General features: G+C 47.9%; 1 protein-coding gene across 5 annotated transcripts in view; it reads left to right on the top strand.

Annotated features, from left to right (window-relative positions):
- The window catches only part of SNX9 (sorting nexin 9), a 107697-nt gene extending 95230 nt beyond the window's left edge, over positions 1–12467 (top strand). For 3 of the 5 annotated variants that reach the window (XM_053222037.1, XM_053222036.1, XM_053222038.1), the window contains 4 exons: positions 3419–3495; positions 4809–4898; positions 6718–6832; positions 10730–12467. In XM_053222037.1, coding sequence (XP_053078012.1) covers positions 3419–3495; positions 4809–4898; positions 6718–6832; positions 10730–11031 — 584 coding nt within the window. In that variant the 3' untranslated portion in view covers positions 11032–12467. Of the gene's footprint in view, positions 1–3418; positions 3496–4808; positions 4899–6717; positions 6833–8700; positions 8793–10729 lie in introns of all 5 variants that reach the window. The other 2 variants (XM_053222039.1, XM_053222040.1) reach the window with 1 other exon arrangement.
- Positions 12468–20682: the final 8215 nt, after the last annotated feature.

Here is a 20682-nt window from a genome sequence, read left to right as displayed (position 1 = left end):
CTTTTTGCCCTGGCTGAATTGTGTCTTATAATCCCAACTTTCAGATTGATGGGAGCGTTGAAGACTAGTTAATCGGGCCCCCTCTTTCAAGATGAGGAACGTAGGCCTGGAAAGATAAGCTTCTGGCCAGGGTGCCACGGGGGTTGATGCAGAGGCCAAGTCTAGGACCACATCCGCTGCTTGGGTGCCAGCAAGACCCTGAGAGCACGCTCCTCTTTGTGGTTCTGTAGTGCGTTGACGGGATGAGAGCTTTTGTTCTGAAGACGCTGGACCCCGATCGTGCGCTCACATGTCAGAGCTCACCCGAATCTGCGCCTTCCTTAAGCCTCACCTGAGAGCTGGGTGTCTTCCGGCCCCGCCCTCACTTCCCTCCATCACCTCTTCCTGCACACAACCCGTGTGGGGGAACTGGCCCTGCATTTGGGGCTCCCCAGGCTCTAGTCCCTCACAGCCCCCATGCAGTGCCTCCCGTCCCCCCCGGGGCTCCTCTGCCTGTGGAGGGCTCCCTCTTCCACCCGCGTGGCAGGCTCAGCCCTTTCTGATTTTAGTTCATTTGGATTTCTTCATTCCTACAGTGCTTCAGTGACTCGAAGGGAAAGTATGGCTTTTGAGTTTATGTGATATTATTACATTGAGAGCAGCAGTCTTATAGGTGTCCCCGTCCAAGCTACAATGGAACCGCTCCGAGATTAGATTTTTAAGCCCAACAATGATCCTTCCAATAGCTTCCAAGTTTGTATAATACGTGGACCCATATTTGAGGTCTTTTGTCCCTTGAAGTCACGCTTAAAACTTAAAAGTCATTCAGAGCTAAATCACAGAATGTGTAAACAGCAGTTCACTCACTGATTCTCCTGGTCGATGCTGGGAAAGACACATCGCTCCCTCTTCACTAAATGTGACCTTTATAGAGGGTGCAGATAATTTGAACCAAAAGTCTTGAAAAGGGGGAAACAGCAGACATTCGGTAATCTGAGAAACGGTTCCTAAAGATCTTCTTTGGTAACTTTATAAAATCTTCCCATATATTTCTCGTTCTGTATGTGCATTTTAGTGGAGTCTGTGTACCTTCAAAATGACCAGCTTCTCGCCCGCGTTTGTCTTCTGTAATTTCAGCCTGAAGCGACCTAGAAGAAAGGAGGGATAGAGAGGGCTGCAGGGGGGCAGTAGAGTGAGGCCCCGACAATATCACGACATCCTAGAGGGGAGGAGACAGTAAGAGATGGCCTTCTCCACGGCGCCCACCTGTGTATTCCCTTCCGAACCACAAACCACACTCAGAGAAGCACTGTTTGCTTTCTCCATGTTTTCTGCGCTTAACACTATCCTCAGTGCGTTGCCAAATACTCCGGTTGCAAGTGGCACTTTGCCAACTACTAAAAGTACTCAATGTCATACGCTTTGTGTTGAATATCATTCACCTTACTAGAGATCTTGTTTTGAAAGAACTTTTCAAGACTGGCCTTTGACCTTTCAAGGCAAATGAAGGTCAGCAGGGTTGAGTTCTGTGTCTCATCACGTGTTCCTTTGCCCACACGTGCTGGCTTCTTGGGGCAGCGCTGCACTCTTTGATCTTGAAGTAATTCAGATGATTCCAGTTCCTGAGAACATCTTGGATTATGTTAACTATAACTTTCCACACTCCCTTGAAGAATACATGAACTAATTACTGGAACAACACGGAGACCATTAGCATGGCCTTTGCACAGATCTGTGAGGTGCTTCATATCCTTATGGATTATCATGGAAAAATAACTGATAAAAATATTTAAATGGTTATCTTTGGGGGAGAAGAGGAACGGGTACAGAAGCTAGACCTCTAGACCTCTAGTTTTATCTTGTTTCATAGATTCTACTTTGGAACGATGTGAATGTTTTACATTTATTTTTATATTTGTTGTTTTACTTTTATTATTAGAAAACAAATTTAAATGAAAATGTAAAAAAAAAAAATTCCTAAACAAAAGCAAAATGAATCCTTGGATGCATCAAGAGGAGGGCATAACCATGTAGAGAATTACTTCAGATCACCTTAAAACAACGAATTTTGATTATACGTCCCTAGTAGCAGGTGTCTTAAAGCCAAAGAAGACTTCAAAAATCTCGTTTTTCAGTAATCATGTAGTTAGCATAAAATGTTGGTATTGTTTTTCTAAAGCTTCTAAAACTATTTTACGTTCTGTGGGGGAAAGCAAATACGTAATTCTTTTACTGTTGTTAGGAACCAAGTTTTAAAAGAGAGAAACATAAAGATCAAAAGTTTTAAAACCCATTATGAAAAATCCTGTAGTCCTAAATTTGAATTGGAAATGTCAATATGAGTTCATTATGATTTCCCTGTTTTTAAAAAAATGCAGCTTGCCTCACTCTGCACGTTGAAAAGGCCCCGAGATATCCAATCCAGGAGTGAGAAGCGCCTCTAGCGCCACCCACAGGGGGATTTCTGAACACTGCGCTCCACCCACATGAACCAGAGCTCCCAGCAGAAAGAACTCAGATGCCAGTTTGAAGAGCCTTCCGCTGGCTGTAGAGAGAAAATTTGAGCATTAGTGCAAGTAATACTTTCTGTGAAGTGAAGCTTATCGAGTACGTTTAAATCCAGATTTCAGTGCTTTTTTAAAAAGTTGATCTCTGTTACCTTTAGGGGACTGGTTAGGGAATCAACTCATTATTCTGAAAATGGTAAAGAGAAGGAAGCATTTAATGTGCTTTTTCTCGTCCAGTACCTCACGGTAAGCAGATAGCTGATAAAGGAAGGTTCCTTTTTATAGAAGTGCTTCCGATCGAGAAAGAGTAATAGAAGCGGAAAAGCAACAGTTTACAAACCTTTCCTCAAATAAAAAATTGAGACTGTACAGGGAACCGAGGACTGGGTTATCACCACAGAGACAGTCAGCAGAACCCAGACTGTAGGTAGCAAGACAAGTACCCGGTTTCTTCAACACCCGAAAAAGAAATTTGCAAGAAAACAGAGAGGGAGGAGAAAGAGCCTATAGACTGAAGAAACACTTAGGCTCTCGGCCACCTGGACGTTCTTTGCATCCTGAAAGCAGCCACCTTGATTTCGGACATCAGGGAGCTGCACACCGCCTGGATAATTTATGTCAGGAACAGTTTGTCTTTTCTACAGTGTGGTGTTGGTATCGTCCTCGCTTTTTGAAGAGTCCTTATCTTTTAGGTAAAAATTATGAGTGAACTGTTATATGGCCAGCGAAAGAGGGAGGTAAGGAGTGGATGGTACAGGTGAAAAAACACTGGCCATGAGCTGTTCATTGGGAAGCCAGGTGACGGGTAGATTGCAACTCATTACACGATCCTCTGGTTTTGAAACGTTTAGGATTTTCTAGAATAAAATTTTTAAAATAAATGAAGTGAAAATACAACTTACGACCACTGATGTCGCTATAATGATTTCCAGGCGAAACGGATCTCAATGCTGCGATAACAGAAGCAGGAAAGACTTACGAAGAAATTGCCGGTCTTGTGGCAGAACAGGTATCCACTTAGACACGCGATTCCAGTAAAGATTTCATGCTGTCGAATCCACATATTTAACCTAACCTATTTTAAAACAAACTTCGCAAATAGATATCCTTCTCTTTGCTATCCTTGTGTATCTTTGTTAATGGTATTTGGTAATAGTTTTTCTTTGGTTAAGCAAAAGTGCTAGATGAATGTATCCTCAGGAAATCTAAAGGAGAGTTACAGAGAGGGAAGGAGGCAAACCATTAGAGACTCTTAAATACAGAGAACAAACTGAGGATTGATGGGGGGTGGGGGGGAAGGGGAAAGTGGGTGATGGGCATTAAGGAAGGCACCTGTTGGGATGAGCACTGGGTGTTGCATGGAAACCAATTTGACAATAAATTATATAAGTAAATAAAAAGAAAAAAAAACTAAAGGAATACCTTCCGGTGTCGATGGCTTGGATCCATCCTTCACCCACAGGGGGTTGGAACATTATAGCAAGAACACTGTTCAAGTCACTGTTTGGACCCTTAGTCTGTCTGAGCCTTGCTTCACTCAGCTGGTAATGGTGATGGGAGAGCCTTCCTCGTAAGGATCTCAGCAGTCAGCAGCTCACGAGGAGAACATACCTGCTGTGGCCCCTGGGAAAGGCAGGTCCTTGTAACGTGTTCAGTGTTCACGTGTTCAGTGGCCCAACTCCGGTTCTTTTGTATAGACAACAGATCAGAAATTCCCTAATGGGGGATAACCATGTATGTTGTTTCAAATCCCTAAATTAAAAAAAAAGTTTTTAGTTCAGTTCTTGAGATATATCCTTGTGCACGCGCGTTCATGTTGGTCATTGACTACCTCTGCTTGTTATAAAGAGATTAATTTTTAGAACTATGCATAACATAACTATTAAAAATTATAATTCAAAAAAATTTAAAAATTTTAGGTTGCCACTTAAGGTGGTTGCCAGATTTTTAATTATATTTTACGTTCTCTGCTAAAATTGAGACATTGATTACATCGTATTTGCTCATATATAAACAGACAGTATTGACTAGCTTTTTTCCCCACATAATGTTATATTTTGAGCCACCTCAAAATAGCTGATTTTACCAACCAACCTAAAAATTATCTGATGTTCTATCATTTTCTCTTCAATCTACAACTGAGAGTGTAATAGCCTTGGAGGGTTGTTTTCTTACAGGAAAACTAGGCTGAATGCATAGCCCTTGACCATAGTAACTAGCACCTGGGGGCTTGGCTGACACAGCCCTCAGGTATGACTGTTTTCTTGTCCTCCGTTGCCTGGATTTGTCTGCCAGTAATAACCGATCTGTGTCTTGTTACAGCCAAAGAAGGATCTCCATTTCCTCATGGAATGCAATCATGAATATAAAGGTTTCCTTGGCTGCTTCCCTGATATTATTGGCGCCCATAAGGTAATTTGATTGCAGAAGATGATGCGGGTGAATCCGGCTGCCACTCACGGCCACCTGCGCGGTCCCTGTCTGTCAGCACAGCCCTGAGTCAGGAGGGGCTTTCCGAAATAAGCTGGAAACTGCTCAGTCTGTTTAAATAGTGAGGTCCCCGTAACACGTTTAGATCATGGGGAGTTTCTAGTTTTTTGGATTCTATAAAAAATAATTTTGAGGAAACAAAAATACGAAAAACGCTCCTTTATGCACATGCTTAGGTCAAGTATCAAACAAAATAATCCTGCTGTTTGAAGTTGAAGACAATGTTAGGAATACTGCTTTCCCTTTGTGAGACCCCTGTAAGCTGCTTGGGCAAGTCCTCTGAGATCCTTCCCTATTGATATGAAATAAGATGTTCTGTCCCTGGGCCTGATGAAGGGCTTCCTGACTAAAACTTCAATGGTCAACCTTAATTTTATATTTTTAGGGTAATAAGAAGGAAACTGTGTAGTTCCCATCGTAAAGGTATTTTTAAACTGAATTTAGAAATGTTTTAGGGTGTCCTCACATTTTGATTCTGGTTAATTTTTCTCTGTTTCAGATTCTGTATTATTTCAGAACGTGGACTTATTTTATCCACTCTAGTACTTCTCTAGGGTCTTGTGATGTACTTGGGTTTGTTAGGAAAATCTCCACAGAGGGCTGGTCTGTGACCCTAACAGTCCTGGCACGAGGCCCCGTTAGCCTTTGACTTTGATAACGGAAGTGTCAGGAGGGGGTGGCGTAGGTAAACAGGAAGCTTTGTGCAACTTCAGATCTTTTCATACAAGACTCAGAACACTCTCTTCACAACCCACCCGTCGCCGGACACTTCGGTGTTGCCGCATCTTGGCTGTCGTGGGTAACGCTGCAGTGATCCTGACGGTACAGTTATCGCTCTGAGACCATGTTTCCATTTTGTTCAGATACGCGCCCAGGAGTACAATTGCTGGGAGAGTAGACCTTGAAAGTGCTCATCATAGGGGGGCAGGAAAAAAAAAGCTTGTAACCGCGTGAGGTGAGGGATGTTAATAGCACCGTGGTAATCGTCTTGCAATATACACAATACGTCAGCTCCTACAATATTGTGTGTCAATTATAAATAAAACTGAGAGGAGATTAAATAAAATAAAAATCTCAAAAAAAAAAAAAAAACAACCCAGCTCAGAAGGGTTAGCTTGTTATAGGGATTGGTGCCAGCACTTAAGAGTTTTGGGCATGGAGCCTGATGTATGCGCGAGTGTGAAGTTTTTCCTTCCAGACAGCTCTAATGAGCTCTCTGATGGTCCTGGAGTAGGAAACATTTGGCAGCTTTCATAGCTACCTCCATGTGAGTATTAATCTGAAATCGGTACAGCGCTCCTCGCAGAAACCAGAGTAAGCTCCAGGACAGCAGAGGGGGAGAGGCCCCGGGCGCAGGCGCTCGTCCGTGTCCCTGATCAAACGACTTTGCAAACTGCTAATGCCTCTTTCCCTCTTCCATACCACTCTTGTCCAGGCCCTGACTCTGGCTCACAGATACTACAGAAATCAGAGTGCTGTTTGGTTTTCTATTCTGGCGTGGCGTTAAACAGTCCCATTTTAGCTTAGTTCTGTATTTCAAGAAAAGCAACCTTTTTGCTTCCAAGCGACTTACAGGAAGTTACAGTTAGGTGCTTTCCTGTGTTCTTATTTTGTGGGGACATTTTTTTTTCTTGTTGAGTAGCCAGTCAGGTAGAGAATATGTTGGCACTGTTCTATTTTAGATTAATGGCTAATCCTTTTAGCTCTGTTTTATTCATACTCTTGCATTTGTATTTCACAGGCAGCGATAGAAAAAGTGAAAGAAAGTGACAAACTGGTGGCCACTAGTAAGATCACCCCACAGGACAAACAGAACATGGTGAAGCGAGTTGGTACCATGTCTTACGCGTTGCAAGGTAAGAGAGAGGTTCGTGCACAGCTAGCGGAGATTTTAAACCCCACCCCCACCCTCAGCCCCCAGCAAATCTGCTGTTCTTGCTGGAGAGAAATCCAAACGTGAACCACAGGTAGTAGGTAACCAAGAGCTGATTTAAAGTATTCTCATAAGCCGTTGTTTGCAGGATCCCAGTGTTAATGAAGATTTGTAATATTTATTTATTCTTTTGCACATTTCCCTGACATAACTATGGATGACAGCCTGATCAAACCTGTACATGTTTATTATCTCTTAGAGACAGTGAAAATTACTTTTATAACCCTTAATATTAGCTCCTTTCGTAACACCGTGTGAGATTCCCAAATTCAGCTTTTAGCACTTTGTAACCTGTGTCCCCCAGGACGCTAGAATGTAAAGGGAGATTGGACATAGCGCTTTCAGCAAAGTTTGTTAATAAAAAGAAGATATTAGTTAATTTTTATATATTTGAGTGCTTTCCAGCAGAGAGGAGCAGTGAACAGACTTTTCCTGTTTTGACGGGTGGGTAGAACAGGTGTAAGCAAAGGAGAAGGAGGAAGGATGTTCTAGTTGGAACAAAAGCACACAAAAGAATGGGACAAGATTCTCTCCTCTTGGCCTTCGGGCAGAAAGTATACCTGCAGGTTGTTGGGGAGTAAGTGTGGTGATTGTGGAGGGCCTGGAGAGCCAGGCCGAAGAGCCTAGACTTGACATGGGCATGAGGAAGCCATTAAAGGTTTGATGTTGGGGGCCAAGGGGGTCCACTGCTCCGGGAGAGGGTGGGAGACACTGAAGGGGGCAGATGTCAGGAAGCCCACAGAGAAGACGACTGCTTCTGCAGTCTGAGAGTTTGAGGGGCTGAAAAAGACGTGGTGCTCAGAGAAGAGAAGGGCCCATTTACGGACTTTGCCAGGAAACACCCCTCGGGGCTAGGGAGCTAGTGGGACAAAGAGAAGAATGTCTGGAAGATATCCAGAGCTAGGGCAACTAGAGGCAGAAATGGGAAAGCCTGAGTGAAGATTTGGCTTTTGAAGGGTTTGCAATGGGGAATTTGGTTTGAACTTGTGTTTGAAGTTACCCAAATAGATAAATGAGAAGCTTTGCATGACTCCAGCTAACACGAAACTCAGGACAATTCCCTTTTTGTAGGAATTGGTGCCAGCAGCTGGCTTTCTGGGCACAGAGAACAAGGGGAAATGCAAGGTGGAGGTGTGAGAAGTCCCCTCCAGAGTTGGTGATGGGGTGGGGGTGGCACCGAGAGACCAATTTCCACAAGGGAGTCATTTGTGAATCGATGGATTCAGCAAAGATAAAGAACGGGCGTCAAGTCCTCTCGCCTGGTAAGACACCGAGTTCCGAGAGCCCTGGTGCTCAGGGCAGTGAAACTCCGTTACAGAAGAGGGTTTCTCTGTGTCTCATCCATCTGCACAGCTGTTCCAGGGCGCCCCAAGAAACCTGCCCAGGCAGTGGCCACACGAGGGGGAACAGGGCAGGACCCACGAGGCGCCTTGCTAGGTCCTCCATAACGTGATGCTCTCAACTGCATTGTTGTCTGCAGAGAATAACCACCAAGTCAGCCTTCTGCTCGATCGGTTCTGTTGGGACAGTAGTCCACACGTGCGTGACCGTGTCAGGCTTCTTAGTATCTAACACATAAATCCACAAAACTCATCTCTCTGCGAAAGTATTGTTTGCCATCAACTGCTCAGATTTTCTAGCCTCTGTATAAAGTGATTTGTCAAGAACTGCCCCTGCCCTGAAGCCAAGCAGATTAAATCCAGTTGATGACGGATCACAACCCAGCAGAGAAACCAGGTGTTGTCTGTTGAAGTTCAGGGGTACTGATTGATGTCTTGGGTTTGGTTGTAGCTGAGATGAATCACTTCCATAGCAACCGGATCTATGACTACAACAGCGTCATCCGCCTGTACCTGGAACAGCAAGTGCAGTTCTACGAAACAGTAAGTTGGCCGCCGGCCCCAGGCCCTTTGCGCGCACGTGCGCGCGCACACACACACAGAGGAGGATTTGTGGTCACTTAACTTTGACCCTACAGAGTTAACCTGTTTGTATTTTTTAATCCTAAGTATTAAACCAAAGGAGGTTAATTATTGGGTGTGTTTTTTAAAACCCTTTTAATTATATCTGCCTTTTCCTTTTCGAGTGGTACAGCATTAGAAAAGGTTTCTCTTGAGGAAGGAGTACTGGAGGCTGGTTGTGAGGCCCCCATAAGTCCTTTCTGGGAGGTTCCCCACCCCCGCAGCCTCTCTGTGCCTAGGGAACAGGGAAGGGAAAGGGGCCTGGCACCACAGGTGGCCTGTGGGAATGACGTCTCCCTGTGCACCGAAGGAACTTCAGAAAGAAAACAAGCAAGCGAAAGAAGCCCCAAATGTTTTCATTTAGGAAACCGCAACAGAAATGTAAACTCTTATACTCTGCGTAGTAATTTTATCGTTGACCAGGGTGTACAGTCAGTAAAGAACCTGGCATGTAAGTGGAAACTCAGACGTCGGAAGACAAGTCCTGTCACTGCGTGGTTGACCGTGTGTGTTGGCTGCCCGTTTCTTACTAAGTTTTCCACTGTTTCCTCGGTATTATCTCATGTATGTTCAGGATGGTGGTAGGCAGGCCCCAAACTCCCGTCCACGCACGTGTCCTCTCTGGGCGAGACAGCGCCGAAAATGTCTGTCTCCAACAGACTCTCGAAAGGAAGCTGTGATTGGTGTGCTCTCCGTGTGTTGTGAATTGCGTGTCAGAAGCGGCTGGTTTTGGCGCGGAGTTTCTAGAAAGAATTCCCTTCCGCCTTCGTGTCCTCTGCAGCGTGGTTCCTGGGCTCTCCGGCTGCATGCTCCGTGTTAACCGGTGCCGCTGTAAGGTTGCTTCTCATCATGTGTTGGAATCACAGATTGCACTTGTTCTACGTGAGAAAAGAAGGCAAATTGCTGAAATTCTGATAATGTTGATTCGTTCAGTAATCTGAAGCCCAAGTGAGGTGTAATTATCAATGACCTTGTGACTCAAAATAGAAACCCGTGCATTCAATCACCGGCCTTGTTAGATGCAACAAGTTTTATGAGAAAGTACCCTTAAGTTGTAAAATGCGCATATTTGTTCACGGAGCAAACATTTATTGAGTACCTATTATACACCAAGCACGTATTCCAGATACTTAGGCTCCAAGAATGGGGAAGACATCTGTGTCCTCAAGGACCGTGTGGTCTCCTTGGGGGCAGGGTAGACACATGATCTCCTCCGCAATACGGCACTGGCCGTAACGGTGCACCTACCTGTGTGCTGTCTCCACATTGGCGGCCCAGCAGCAGGCGGGATCAGAGAGGCGCGCTCAGCAGCGGGGCCTCAGGAGTCCGTGGTGTCCAGCAAGGCAGGGGGATCTGGGCGAGCCTGAAACCCGCTCTCTCTGCCTCACTGGAGGGAGAAGTGAGTAGCCTGGCAGTGTGGCTCCCCAGGGAGGAAGGGGCCGTGCTGGGAAGAAGCGGCACACTCTGGGCTCTCAGGGGGTCTCTCTGGCTGCCTGGTGCTGGAAGAGACTAGAAGCATAGCCCAGCTAAAGTATTTGTTTTTAAAAAATGTTTTTCATGTTTATTTTTGAGAGAGAAAGAGAGCATGAGCAGGGGAGGGGCAGAGAGAGAGGGAGACACAGAATCCGAAGCAGGCTCCAGGCTCTGAGCTGTCAGCACAGAGCCCGACGCGGGGCTCGAACCCACAAGCCATGATGAGATCATGACCTGAGCCGAAGTTGGACACTCAACCGACTGAGCCGCCCAGGTGCCCCTCAGCCGGAGTATTTGTAATGTTTTACTCATAAGAGATGGAAATAGTAGACTACTATGAATTCGTAACAGGCGTGATCTCTCAAGGTTGTTTCGTTTTTCACCAGATTGCAGAGAAGCTGAGGCAGGCCCTCGGCCGCTTCCCAGTGATGTAGGACAGAACGGCACACGAAGCGAACTCCCAAGCGCTTCTTTCCGACCTGGGGCAACGCAATGTGATGTTTCTCCCCTGTCATCAAAATCAAAAAGGAAGGAAAGAAAACCAAAAAGAAATAGAGTTGCAAAAAACTGCATCTACTTTATTAACCAACTGAAACGCACCGGTTACTTAGGGATAGTCTTGTTTTGTTCATTTCCACATCCGTTATTAAAACGATGGAAATCGTCTCTATTTTTGGAAAGTACTTAAAGTTATCAGAATTTTGAACAGAAGATTAGGGGTTTCCCCCACCGATATTTTACATAAAACTGTAATTTTTACGTCGCCCACCATCTTCTGGTTCTTACCCAATGTCAGGTAATTACTAATTGCTTTCTTAAAAATATGAAGTATGCCAGAATAAAATATATATATGTTCGTATATTTTTATAACTCTTTTCAGTCCTTTGGGATTCCTGTCTACTTAGGAAAACCTACATGCCTTTCACTGACATATTTATGACTCGGGCGCTCATGTCTTCGGGAGAGAGGAAGCAAAGAGGGGCTCCTGGGGCGGCCGGCCCCCTTGCGTACAGCTCGGTGGTGGCCCGTGGTCCCATCAGAGCACTGGGCAGAAACTGAGGATCAGATCGACGTGCACCCACTTCCCTCAGGACCATTTCGAGTGTCCCCTCCTTGGGGAGGGCTCGCTCTCCTGGTGCTCCCTTCCTCAGCTTGGTTAGGGCATGGTTCTTGCCAGAAAGACTATGTTGAGAAAGTTGGGGATGTTTCTAAAATCATCTGACCCGGCTCCTCTGCTCCCAGTGGTGGAGCCGCCCTGCGGACTCCTGTGCTCGGGAACGAGTGCTCGGGCGGGGGGTGGGGTTGGGGACACACCGTCTCCCCCAGAGCTTTCACCTCGAATCTGAGCCGACAGTGGCTCAGTCCGGCCGCATGAGAGACGTGTGAGAGCGTGGTTTGCCACTTGATTTGGATGGCAGACTAGCGGGCCGAGGGTATTCTCTGGAAAAAATGAAAACACAGCTTAGTAGACCTCTCCATCCGCACCACATCGAAAAGTCTGGGGACCCATAAGGGTGACAACCTGAATAATACACAGTAACCCCCGGAGCTTTTATGTTTAAGGAGTACAGAGTGAAAGTCTCCCTGACTGCATCCCTAAACCTCAGACAGAATTTTTCTGATCACTAGGACTCCAGTTAATGGCATAAAGCAAAACGTAATCTTTCTGGACTGTCAGCTTTAAATCTGAACTCTCACAGACACTATCTTCCTCCTGCAGACGAGCATGTCTGTCCTCCCCAGTTGCCTTGCTGCGTTATCTCCACTGCTTTCGTTCTCCTGACCTGATGATTCTAGCATAGAAAATGAAAGTTTTGGGCCAGCACAAATGAAATGAAACCAAAAAATAAGTAGAAGAGGAAATCAAATGAACATGAATATGAGAATTTCTTGTTCCTTAATATCACGGGTTTTGTTAATGTTTTATAAGTAATTTTCCCTATTGGATTTTTCTTTTATAAAATCTCATAGAACAACGTTTATGATACAGCCATTTAATATATGTACAAATTGTAAAGAATATGTATAAATGTTTTACACAAATGCAAGAGCATGTAGAAGCCAACATATAAATAAATTGTTGAAAACTGTACAGTAAATTCTGAAAGCACATTTTCAAAACACTTTGGTGTTTGTGTGATTTTTTTTTTTTTTTTTTTTTTTTTTTTTTTTTTTTAATAATTGCTTCTTGCTTCCAGCTGCTGAAAATAGTCCAGGGAATGAATTTGTCCCCAAAACTTAATTCTCCCAATAGGAACTGATCATTTAATTCTTTAAGTCAGAGTTATCAGTCCTAGAAGCATGTCCTAATCACCAGAGAGCTGTAAGAAACAGATACTGATGCCCAGTGTATTCGGGTTCTGCAGAGAAACCGCCTACGGAGCGTGTGTGTGTGAGTTCCCTAAGTGATGTTTGCGCTTTGTGATATCTTATAACTTAGTTCTGAGGTATGGAAATCTTATGTTACATGATAAGGAATAAGAGAGGAAAGAAATCAGGTACTTGCTTTACACATACACAGGTATTCAAACAAAAGAAAGAGAAAAGATGACCGTTAAAATCCTTTTATCGGCCACCCAGCAGTGGCAGGGTTAGGGTCAGCCTCGGTGAGTGAAGTCTGTTGCTGAGCCCATGCATGACCTCCATCCCTGCCACCATGGCCACTGGGTTCATGAGCCCACTGGGACAGGACGGAGCGGCTGGAGAGGGAGGCTGACTGGTATCCACAGAATGGATCGTCCTGTCCGCTTGATTATTAAAATCCTCTCCTGCTGACGTCACCCTACGGTGGGCATTTATAGGACACAAATATCTTCACTTTTTGGAAGAGAGGACCATCCACATTCCTCTTCCCCAAATTTCTTGTCACCAGTTTTTCCGAATCTGACCATCCAGCCAAACCGTTGGCCCCAGCCCAAGAATTGATACATAATTGCACATCGGGCCATTTCTCCTTCCAAGCAAAGTGAACGGCCAGGTGTCCTGCTCAGAGTTCCGCCACTGGGAAGATCGCCCTTCACCGTGTCCTTTAGGGATGTCCCCGGGAGGGTCCATAGTGCTGCCGCTGTCTGCGTTCGGGCGGTGTCTGTACGTCGGGCAGAACCTTCTGTCCCCCAGGCCTGAGCCTTCTCGTCCCCGGCAGCTGATCTTGGAGAACTCCCCAGGAGGCCATCGATCAGCCTGGGAGAGAGAAGATGATGTGGCAGGAGTGGGGACGTGGGCATTTGTGCCGCTTTCTCCTGTAGCTTCCTTGTGCCTCCGGGGCCTGCTCGGGCCCGATCGTATATGCCCCCCTTCCGTCGGATGATGGAGTGCTGCTGTGCGTGTCCAGCTCCGTGTCCTGCTGGGTCAGCCGACACGCAGCTCGTGGCGGGCAGCTCGGGTCTCCTGGTAACTTGGTGGCCCGCGGGGTAAGCGTTCAGTCTCTCCTGAGGCCGGATAGCGAGGCAAGAACCGTGTGGCACAAGGGGAGTGGTTATCTGTGGAGGAGGGCGAGGCTTTGCCCCCAGATCCCAAGGGCTTGCTTTGCTACTCACCTACAGGGCGCTGCCAGAGGCTCCAAGCAGCATCCCTGTCTGCTCTGACATTCCAGGTGCAACGTGCTCGATCATACGGCCCCAGCCGCAGAGCGGATCGCACGGCAGCCTGGCCCTGCTGGGGAGCTTTCTCCCCTTCTGGACCCCGTACCAAATACCTGCACACCCTGTGGCCTAGTCAAGTCGATACCTCCCACATATACCGATTTAACTGGTCCGAGGAAGGGGCCAGAAAAAGGCATCCAAGGAAACAAGATGACCTGAGGTGCTGAGAAAAATGGTAGCTAACTGCATGCCAGGCAAAGTAACAGGAGTTTGAAAGTGAAAAATCACCCACTGAGCGTCGATACTTGGATGATTCTCCTGCAAATGGCAGCATGTTAAGGACCTAGGACATACTTCACTCTCTATGGGTTCAAACACATGTGGTTCTTACATGTTGATGTCTCGTTTTCATTTGTATCAACCGTTAGATGTCACAGAAGAGCTATAATTACAGAATATGATATTTACCCATCTTGACCATGTAAAAATCAGCATTTGGAGAGGAGGGGTCAAGGCACGGTGGAAGAATGGGTGAGTCTCCTTGTCGAGCAAGTGACACCGGTCACCTGCCACCAGAAATGGCAGTCCCCGGATGTCAGCCCCCTGCAGGATTCGCAGATGTCTGGGTCGCCAAGGAGGACACGGCTCAGGCACTGGATGGAACGAACACTTTGCTCACAGAGAAGGGGCAGACAGAGATCAGCTGCAGTGATGAGTGTCGGTCCCCAGCGGCCAGCGGGTCTCAACTGCCACAGATACGGGGGGACGGTCTGTGCACATGCCTCTCGCACAGCAGGTGAAGGGCCCCAACCCTCCCCGCTGGGAACAGATAGAGCAGGGAGATTGGCCAGGTGCCAAGGGACACACGATCGGAACAGAGAAATACACATCAAGCCTGGAACAAGGGAAGATACTCCCGCATGAAATATGCCCCTATGTGTCTTAATTTTTTCAACCTGTTGGTTTCAAATCCTTTTCTCCAAGAAAGTAAGGCAAACTTGAGTTCCTCTGGCGGGCAGGGTGGGGCACTTTTCCACTGGTCTCTTACACTCTGCCTGGCTTTGCCGGCCGTGCCCAGAATGCTGTGCCCAGACTGCTTTGACCAAGGTCATTTCTCAGGGCTGTTTCCAGCAAGCATCCCTGGTGGATGACATAATGTCTTCTTCCCGGAAGAAAAGCAGCCTTGCTTGCTGCTTGCTGTGAAAGCTGCAGGCTCCTCTCCTGTAATAGGACCCACTGCATGTGCAGGCATCCCTCGGGGTCTTCTGGTCCCCCTGCCCCCCCAGGGACCTGCAAGGTGGGAAGAAGCTGAAGCTCACAGTGCTTGCTGCACCGAGGGTAATAAATAAAGTCTGTCATCAGACTCGCCTAAGCCTCCTGCCAGCATCCATAACCCGGTAACAGACTAATTTATTTGCTCGTAAATAGAACATAACCAAATCCCAGACCTAGCCGTTACTTTTGTACGAAAACGTTTTTAAAACAAAAGAATATGAATAGAGCCACCAGCCACCAAAAATATATACATTTGCATAGATGGCTAAAGGATGAGGAAGAATCTTTCACACTCCCCCAGCAAACGGTATAAAAAAACAGAGGAACAAATTGAAGTTTTAGCAAAGCAGGAAGGAGATGTTTTTCCCCCAGCTTCGTTGGGATATAATTGACGTATAATATTGTATGAATTTAAATGCAGAGTGTGATAGTTTGGTGTCTGAATATGTTTGCAAACGATTAACCACAATAAGGTTACTGAACATCTCCATCACCTCCCGTAGCTACAATTTTGTGTGTGAATGGTGAGAAGTTTTAAGAGCCCCTCTGTGAACAACTTTCGAATATATAATGCAGTGTGTCAACTGTAGTCCTCATGCCAGACATGGAGAATATTTAAACGTCGTTGACAATTCACAGGACAACCAATGAGCCTGTTTGTCTGAAGGCCATTAAACCTCTGGCGTGAAGACTTTTGGCTTTTCAGCCAATAGTAAATTCAAAGGTCCTGAGGGGGAAATACATGCCCATATCGTACGGGGTGGGCGGGTGGGCGGGGAGGAGGCCAAGTTCAACGAAGCAATCGGTCTGTAGGGTTTGCAGACTCTGTGGGTAGGGAGACAGACAGGTAAGGTGTGTAACTTGAATCCAGGGACCCGGGCTATGCAAGACCAGCTACTTTTAAGTTTGGAAGTACTGTTTCGTTAAAGGTTGAGGGCTGGCCACCCAGCTCCCCACCCCCCTGCCCCTGGAGCCGCCCTGCACAGGGAGCCCCTGGAGCCGAGTCGGGGAAGCCCGGGAAGTAGGGCTGGTGGTGAGTCATTAATTCTGGAGAAAAGCCACTGACTTACTGAAAGTAATAGTGGTTTACCAGTAAGCCAGAGTCATGCACTTCTCTGGGGATAAAGTGATGTCACAGCATCTGGTGCTGAACGTGGACACAGAGGCCTCACTGTTGGAAAGGATCACAGCCCCATAAGTTGTCCTCACAGTGGTTCTCAGCCAGAGGTAATGGGCTCCCCCAGGAGACATTTCCTGAGGGCGTTCCTGTCATCCCGTGGGTTGAAGTCAGAGATGCTGTTGAACATCCTCCAATGCACAGAATAGCCCTCACGATTAAAAAAAAAAAAAAAAAAAAAAAAAAAAAAAAAAATATATATATATATATATATATATATATATATATATATATATATGTACCCAAACTGAGAAACCCCACTTTAAAGCAAACAGACAATTGCTCTTTCCTGGGGATCAAGAGGTGGTTTCAAGTACATACAGAAGGTGCTCGATAAATGCATGTGGACGAGGATACATACAGAAGGTGCTCGATAAATGCACGTGGCTGAGGATAAAAGGCTATTATCGGTAAAACCTAAAAGAAGAGCCCAGGGTAGTGCTGCAATAGAGGTGACAGGAGGCGCGCCAAGGCTAAAACCACAGCACTTAGACCAGGAAGCGGAACGTAAGCTAACGGTGAGTTTCTCTAGTGGTTCTTTGGGGGTATGATTATGAGTGATCTTTATTGTAAAATTACACTTTTTGGAGCTTTTTAAAACAGTGAGCTTGTATTATAATTCAAAGTGTTTAAGCTCTTACAGCGATTTACTTTCCCGCATCCTCTGTTGCCCGGATACTTGTTAGTACCAACGCCGGGCCGGGCGCTGACTCCCTCCGCGCTCGCACACTCAGCGGGTGCCGGTCAGTTCAGCCCCGGCGCAGAGGAACCCGCGAACGTGTGAAGACCGCCCTTCCCCTGGAGAAACCCTTGGTGATAAAAAGAGGTCTGAATTGTGCGTTGCAGCCCGGGACTCTGGTCCCAAGTCTGACGCCAACGTCTGTCACCTTGAACAAGGCGCACGTGCTCTCTGACCCCGGGGCCCCTCCTCCATGGACTGCCAGGACTACAGCAGACGTGTCCCAAAGCCCTTCCCAGCACTGGGATCCTCCGTGAGTCACTTACGGAAGAGCGGGGTGTGAGCGTGAGGCACCGGGCCCCCTGGCCTCTGCCGGGGGCAGCACCTCTGTGATACAGCCACCCCTGGGACTTGGACAGCCGCCCCCAGGCACCCCTCCGGGACACGGTCCGCGTGGGCTTCAGGGCAGGGCAGGGCGTGTCCCAGAACCGTGTGCTTTCGTCACCTGTCAACTCTGCCCTGCTGCAGCACCTCGCACCTGGCAGGGGGTAAAGGTGAGCTCGCGAGCAGACACGATCCAGGGTGACCGTCGGGGCGCCCTCTTTCTGCTCCAAACCTTGATTTCAAAATGGTCAGCGAGCACTGACTGCAGCAGTAACGAGGTGGGGGGATGGCGGCTGACGCTCTCCCATCTTCCATCAGAGTCTCTGCCCTGCTTTCACCCGCGGGGACATCAAAGTCCAGGAACCGCCCCCTCTGCCCCAGGCCTCCCCAGCCCCTTCCGTTCCACGTCTGGAGCGTCAGTAAGCATTCACTGACTCCCTCTGCCTTGGCAAACCCCGATCCCTCACGGATGATGACGGAGCCTCATGACCTGATTACTTCCCAGGGTTGGTGTGGGTTGAGTTACAGGAAAGGGAACGGTTCTCTCCGAGGTTTGTGGAAGTCCTCGCCAGCAGCTTGGCCCACAAACATCTGCGCCTTCCCGGCCACACCCGCAACAGCACAGTCTCTCAGGAGAATCCAGATCGGCTGAAACCCTTTGAGCTTGTTATCCGAACAGTAAACCCAGTATCACGTGATGTAGTTTGGCTGGAAAGCTAACCTCAAGCACGGGACAGACCCAGAGGGAGGCCTGGGGCCTTGCTAGAATTCAGTCCCGGAGCCTCCCGGATGGAGGGCAGCCGGCACCTGCTCCCGGCCCACTTCTGGGGTGAACTCCCGGTTTGCCTGCTTCAGATTATTTTTAAACGGACTCTCTGCTCTGGCACCGGTATGTTTTGGGTGGTCAGATACTAATAACGTTTTCCTATTTTGTTTCTTAGCCATCAGAATGTAAATAATTTCCCAGTGAAGACCTGAAAAAAAGTAGTTAATAATAGAAAAGTTAGGGATGCAGGTGTACCTACAATCACACATAGATAGCTCTGTTCCTGGTTAACCCGCTTCCCAGTTCCTACTCGTGCAGATAAGGAAACACAACAGTCTCAGGCTAAATTCAGTTCACTCCCTCATTTAATAAATGTTGGCTATTAGGATTATGTATTCACCTGGACCTCAAGGAGATGCCACGTCTTAGGCACAGAGGGCCATGGGGCAGCTGGAGGGACGGCAAGCAGGCCTGATACTGTAGAGAGCAAGATGGAGTCACTCGTGTCAAGCAGGGGCCGATGTCAAGCAATGACACAAGCATCAAGGGTACCACAGCCACCAGACATCAGAGACCAGCGCAAGCTGACGACACCCCAGCACTGAGAACAAGCAGAAGAGGAGGTCTGCAGGGGCCCAAGACTGATGAAATCTCTTTAAAAAGGGAGGGTTTTTGCAGCTGCCCGACTCTTCAGACACCGACCCCTCTATCTATGTCTGACCACTTTAAAAAGGCAGCTGCCAGGGCGCCTGGGTAGCTCAGTCGGTTAAGCGGCCGACTTCAGCTCAGGTCATGATCTTGCGGTCTGTGAGTTCAAGCCCCGCATCAGGCTCTGTGCTGACTGCTCAGAGCCTGGAGCCTGTTTCAGATTCTGTGTCTCCCTCTCTCTCTGACCCTCCCCCGTTCATGCTCTGTCTCTCTCTGTCTCAAAAATAAATAAATGTTAAAAAAAATTAAAAATAAATAAAAAGGCAGCTGCCGCCGAAGGCTTTGCCAGAATGATCCCCAAACAGAACTGGGGTCCTCCACGACGTGGACGGAAGAGGCAGCAAGAGCTGACCCAGACGGACCAAGGCCTCATTTCAACTGCGCGCCCCCAGACTGACTTCGAGTTTGGTTCGTTAGCTCCCCCCGGCCCCCCCCACCCCGCCCCTGTTATCTTGTGTGCTGTGTGACCTGTCTTGTGTTCCGCTTTGTGCGTGTCGTTGAGTTTGGGATGCTGGGCCCGCTTCACGATTATGTGGACTTTGCTGTGTGACCGAATGAGGCCGACACTGTGGAAAGACACAACTGGCGTGGGCTCCTTCAGGGCGTGCTCGTGACGGGTACAGAGGACTGAAAGGCGTGTGGCAGGAGCTATGACAAGACAGTCTGGCCTTTCCTCTGCAGTAACCGGAGCCTTGACTGCATTGGCCTTGACGGGTTTTGTGGGACAAGCTTGAGCCCCTAAAGGCGCTGCCTCTGATGATCCTGCGTGATGCCTCCACACTCCGACTGGGGACTGTCGGACCCATTTCCAGCCCTGTGTGACCTGGGAGGATTGTCTGGCCCAGAACTGAGTTCTGGCGGTCGTGTGACTGTCCTCACATGGTTCCCTCACGTGAATGCGTGCACCCAGAAGCGGCCGGTCTTGTCTTTCCAGGGGACTCGCCCCCGGAGCACGCAGACCCGAAGCCCCTCTGCCCACCCCCACCCCCCCCCCCCGCCCCGTCTCGGGAGATTCCTTCTCCTTGCTCTGCCCCTTCCGGTCGTGGCCGCCTGGTCCCCCTGACGGATCTCTGTCTCCTCAACTCGGCAAGACCACAAAACTCAATTTGGTTTCCCCCTCCCTGCTTTGGGCCTGGAATCTGCACTCAGGCAGGAATTTGGGGCCCTCGGGGGGCTCACGCTGTTTGTGGCTCTCCTCTCGAGGATCAGAGTCTGGCACCACCTGTTGTCTGATGTCTGAAGCCATTTTTCATATCGTCTATCCAGTTTTTTCTTCATTTAAGGACGGGTAAACTGGCCTCCGGTCCACCATCGTTGCTGAAAGTGGAGAACATACGGTTTATTTTTAAAAATCTAAGGCTGGGGCAGGTTTCCCATTTGCAGACAGCACTTGGCACACGTACGGCTCGAAATCTGTTCCAGTCGTCCCTGCGAAGCCGCTTAGAAGCATAAAGTGGCAGCAAAATCGAGACGGCTGCACTAAAGTTTCAGTGAGGCCCAGTGTTACTCTAAGTCACCTTTACCCTCTTCTGCAAACCTCACCTCCTGCCTCGTCAGCCCTCGGTTTCAGGACCCCGGCACCACCCCGAGAACGTGACGGACAAGGCTGGCGGAAGGCACACAATTCCTGGGGAAACCGGCTGGATCCTGCGTGTTTCCCTGTAACCACCACCCCCGCGCGGCCTCCCTTGCGAAGCAGTAAAGCTGTTCTTCCTCTTTACCCCAAACTCTGTCTTTAAGTTATATTTTGACTGCACGGCACGAAGGT

The sequence above is a fragment of the Acinonyx jubatus genome, chromosome B2, assembly GCF_027475565.1.
Source record: "Acinonyx jubatus isolate Ajub_Pintada_27869175 chromosome B2, VMU_Ajub_asm_v1.0, whole genome shotgun sequence".
NCBI classification, from domain to species: Eukaryota; Metazoa; Chordata; class Mammalia; order Carnivora; family Felidae; genus Acinonyx; species Acinonyx jubatus.
The sequence above is the reverse complement of the archived record's forward strand: the minus strand, read 5'-3'. Positions and strand labels throughout refer to the sequence as shown.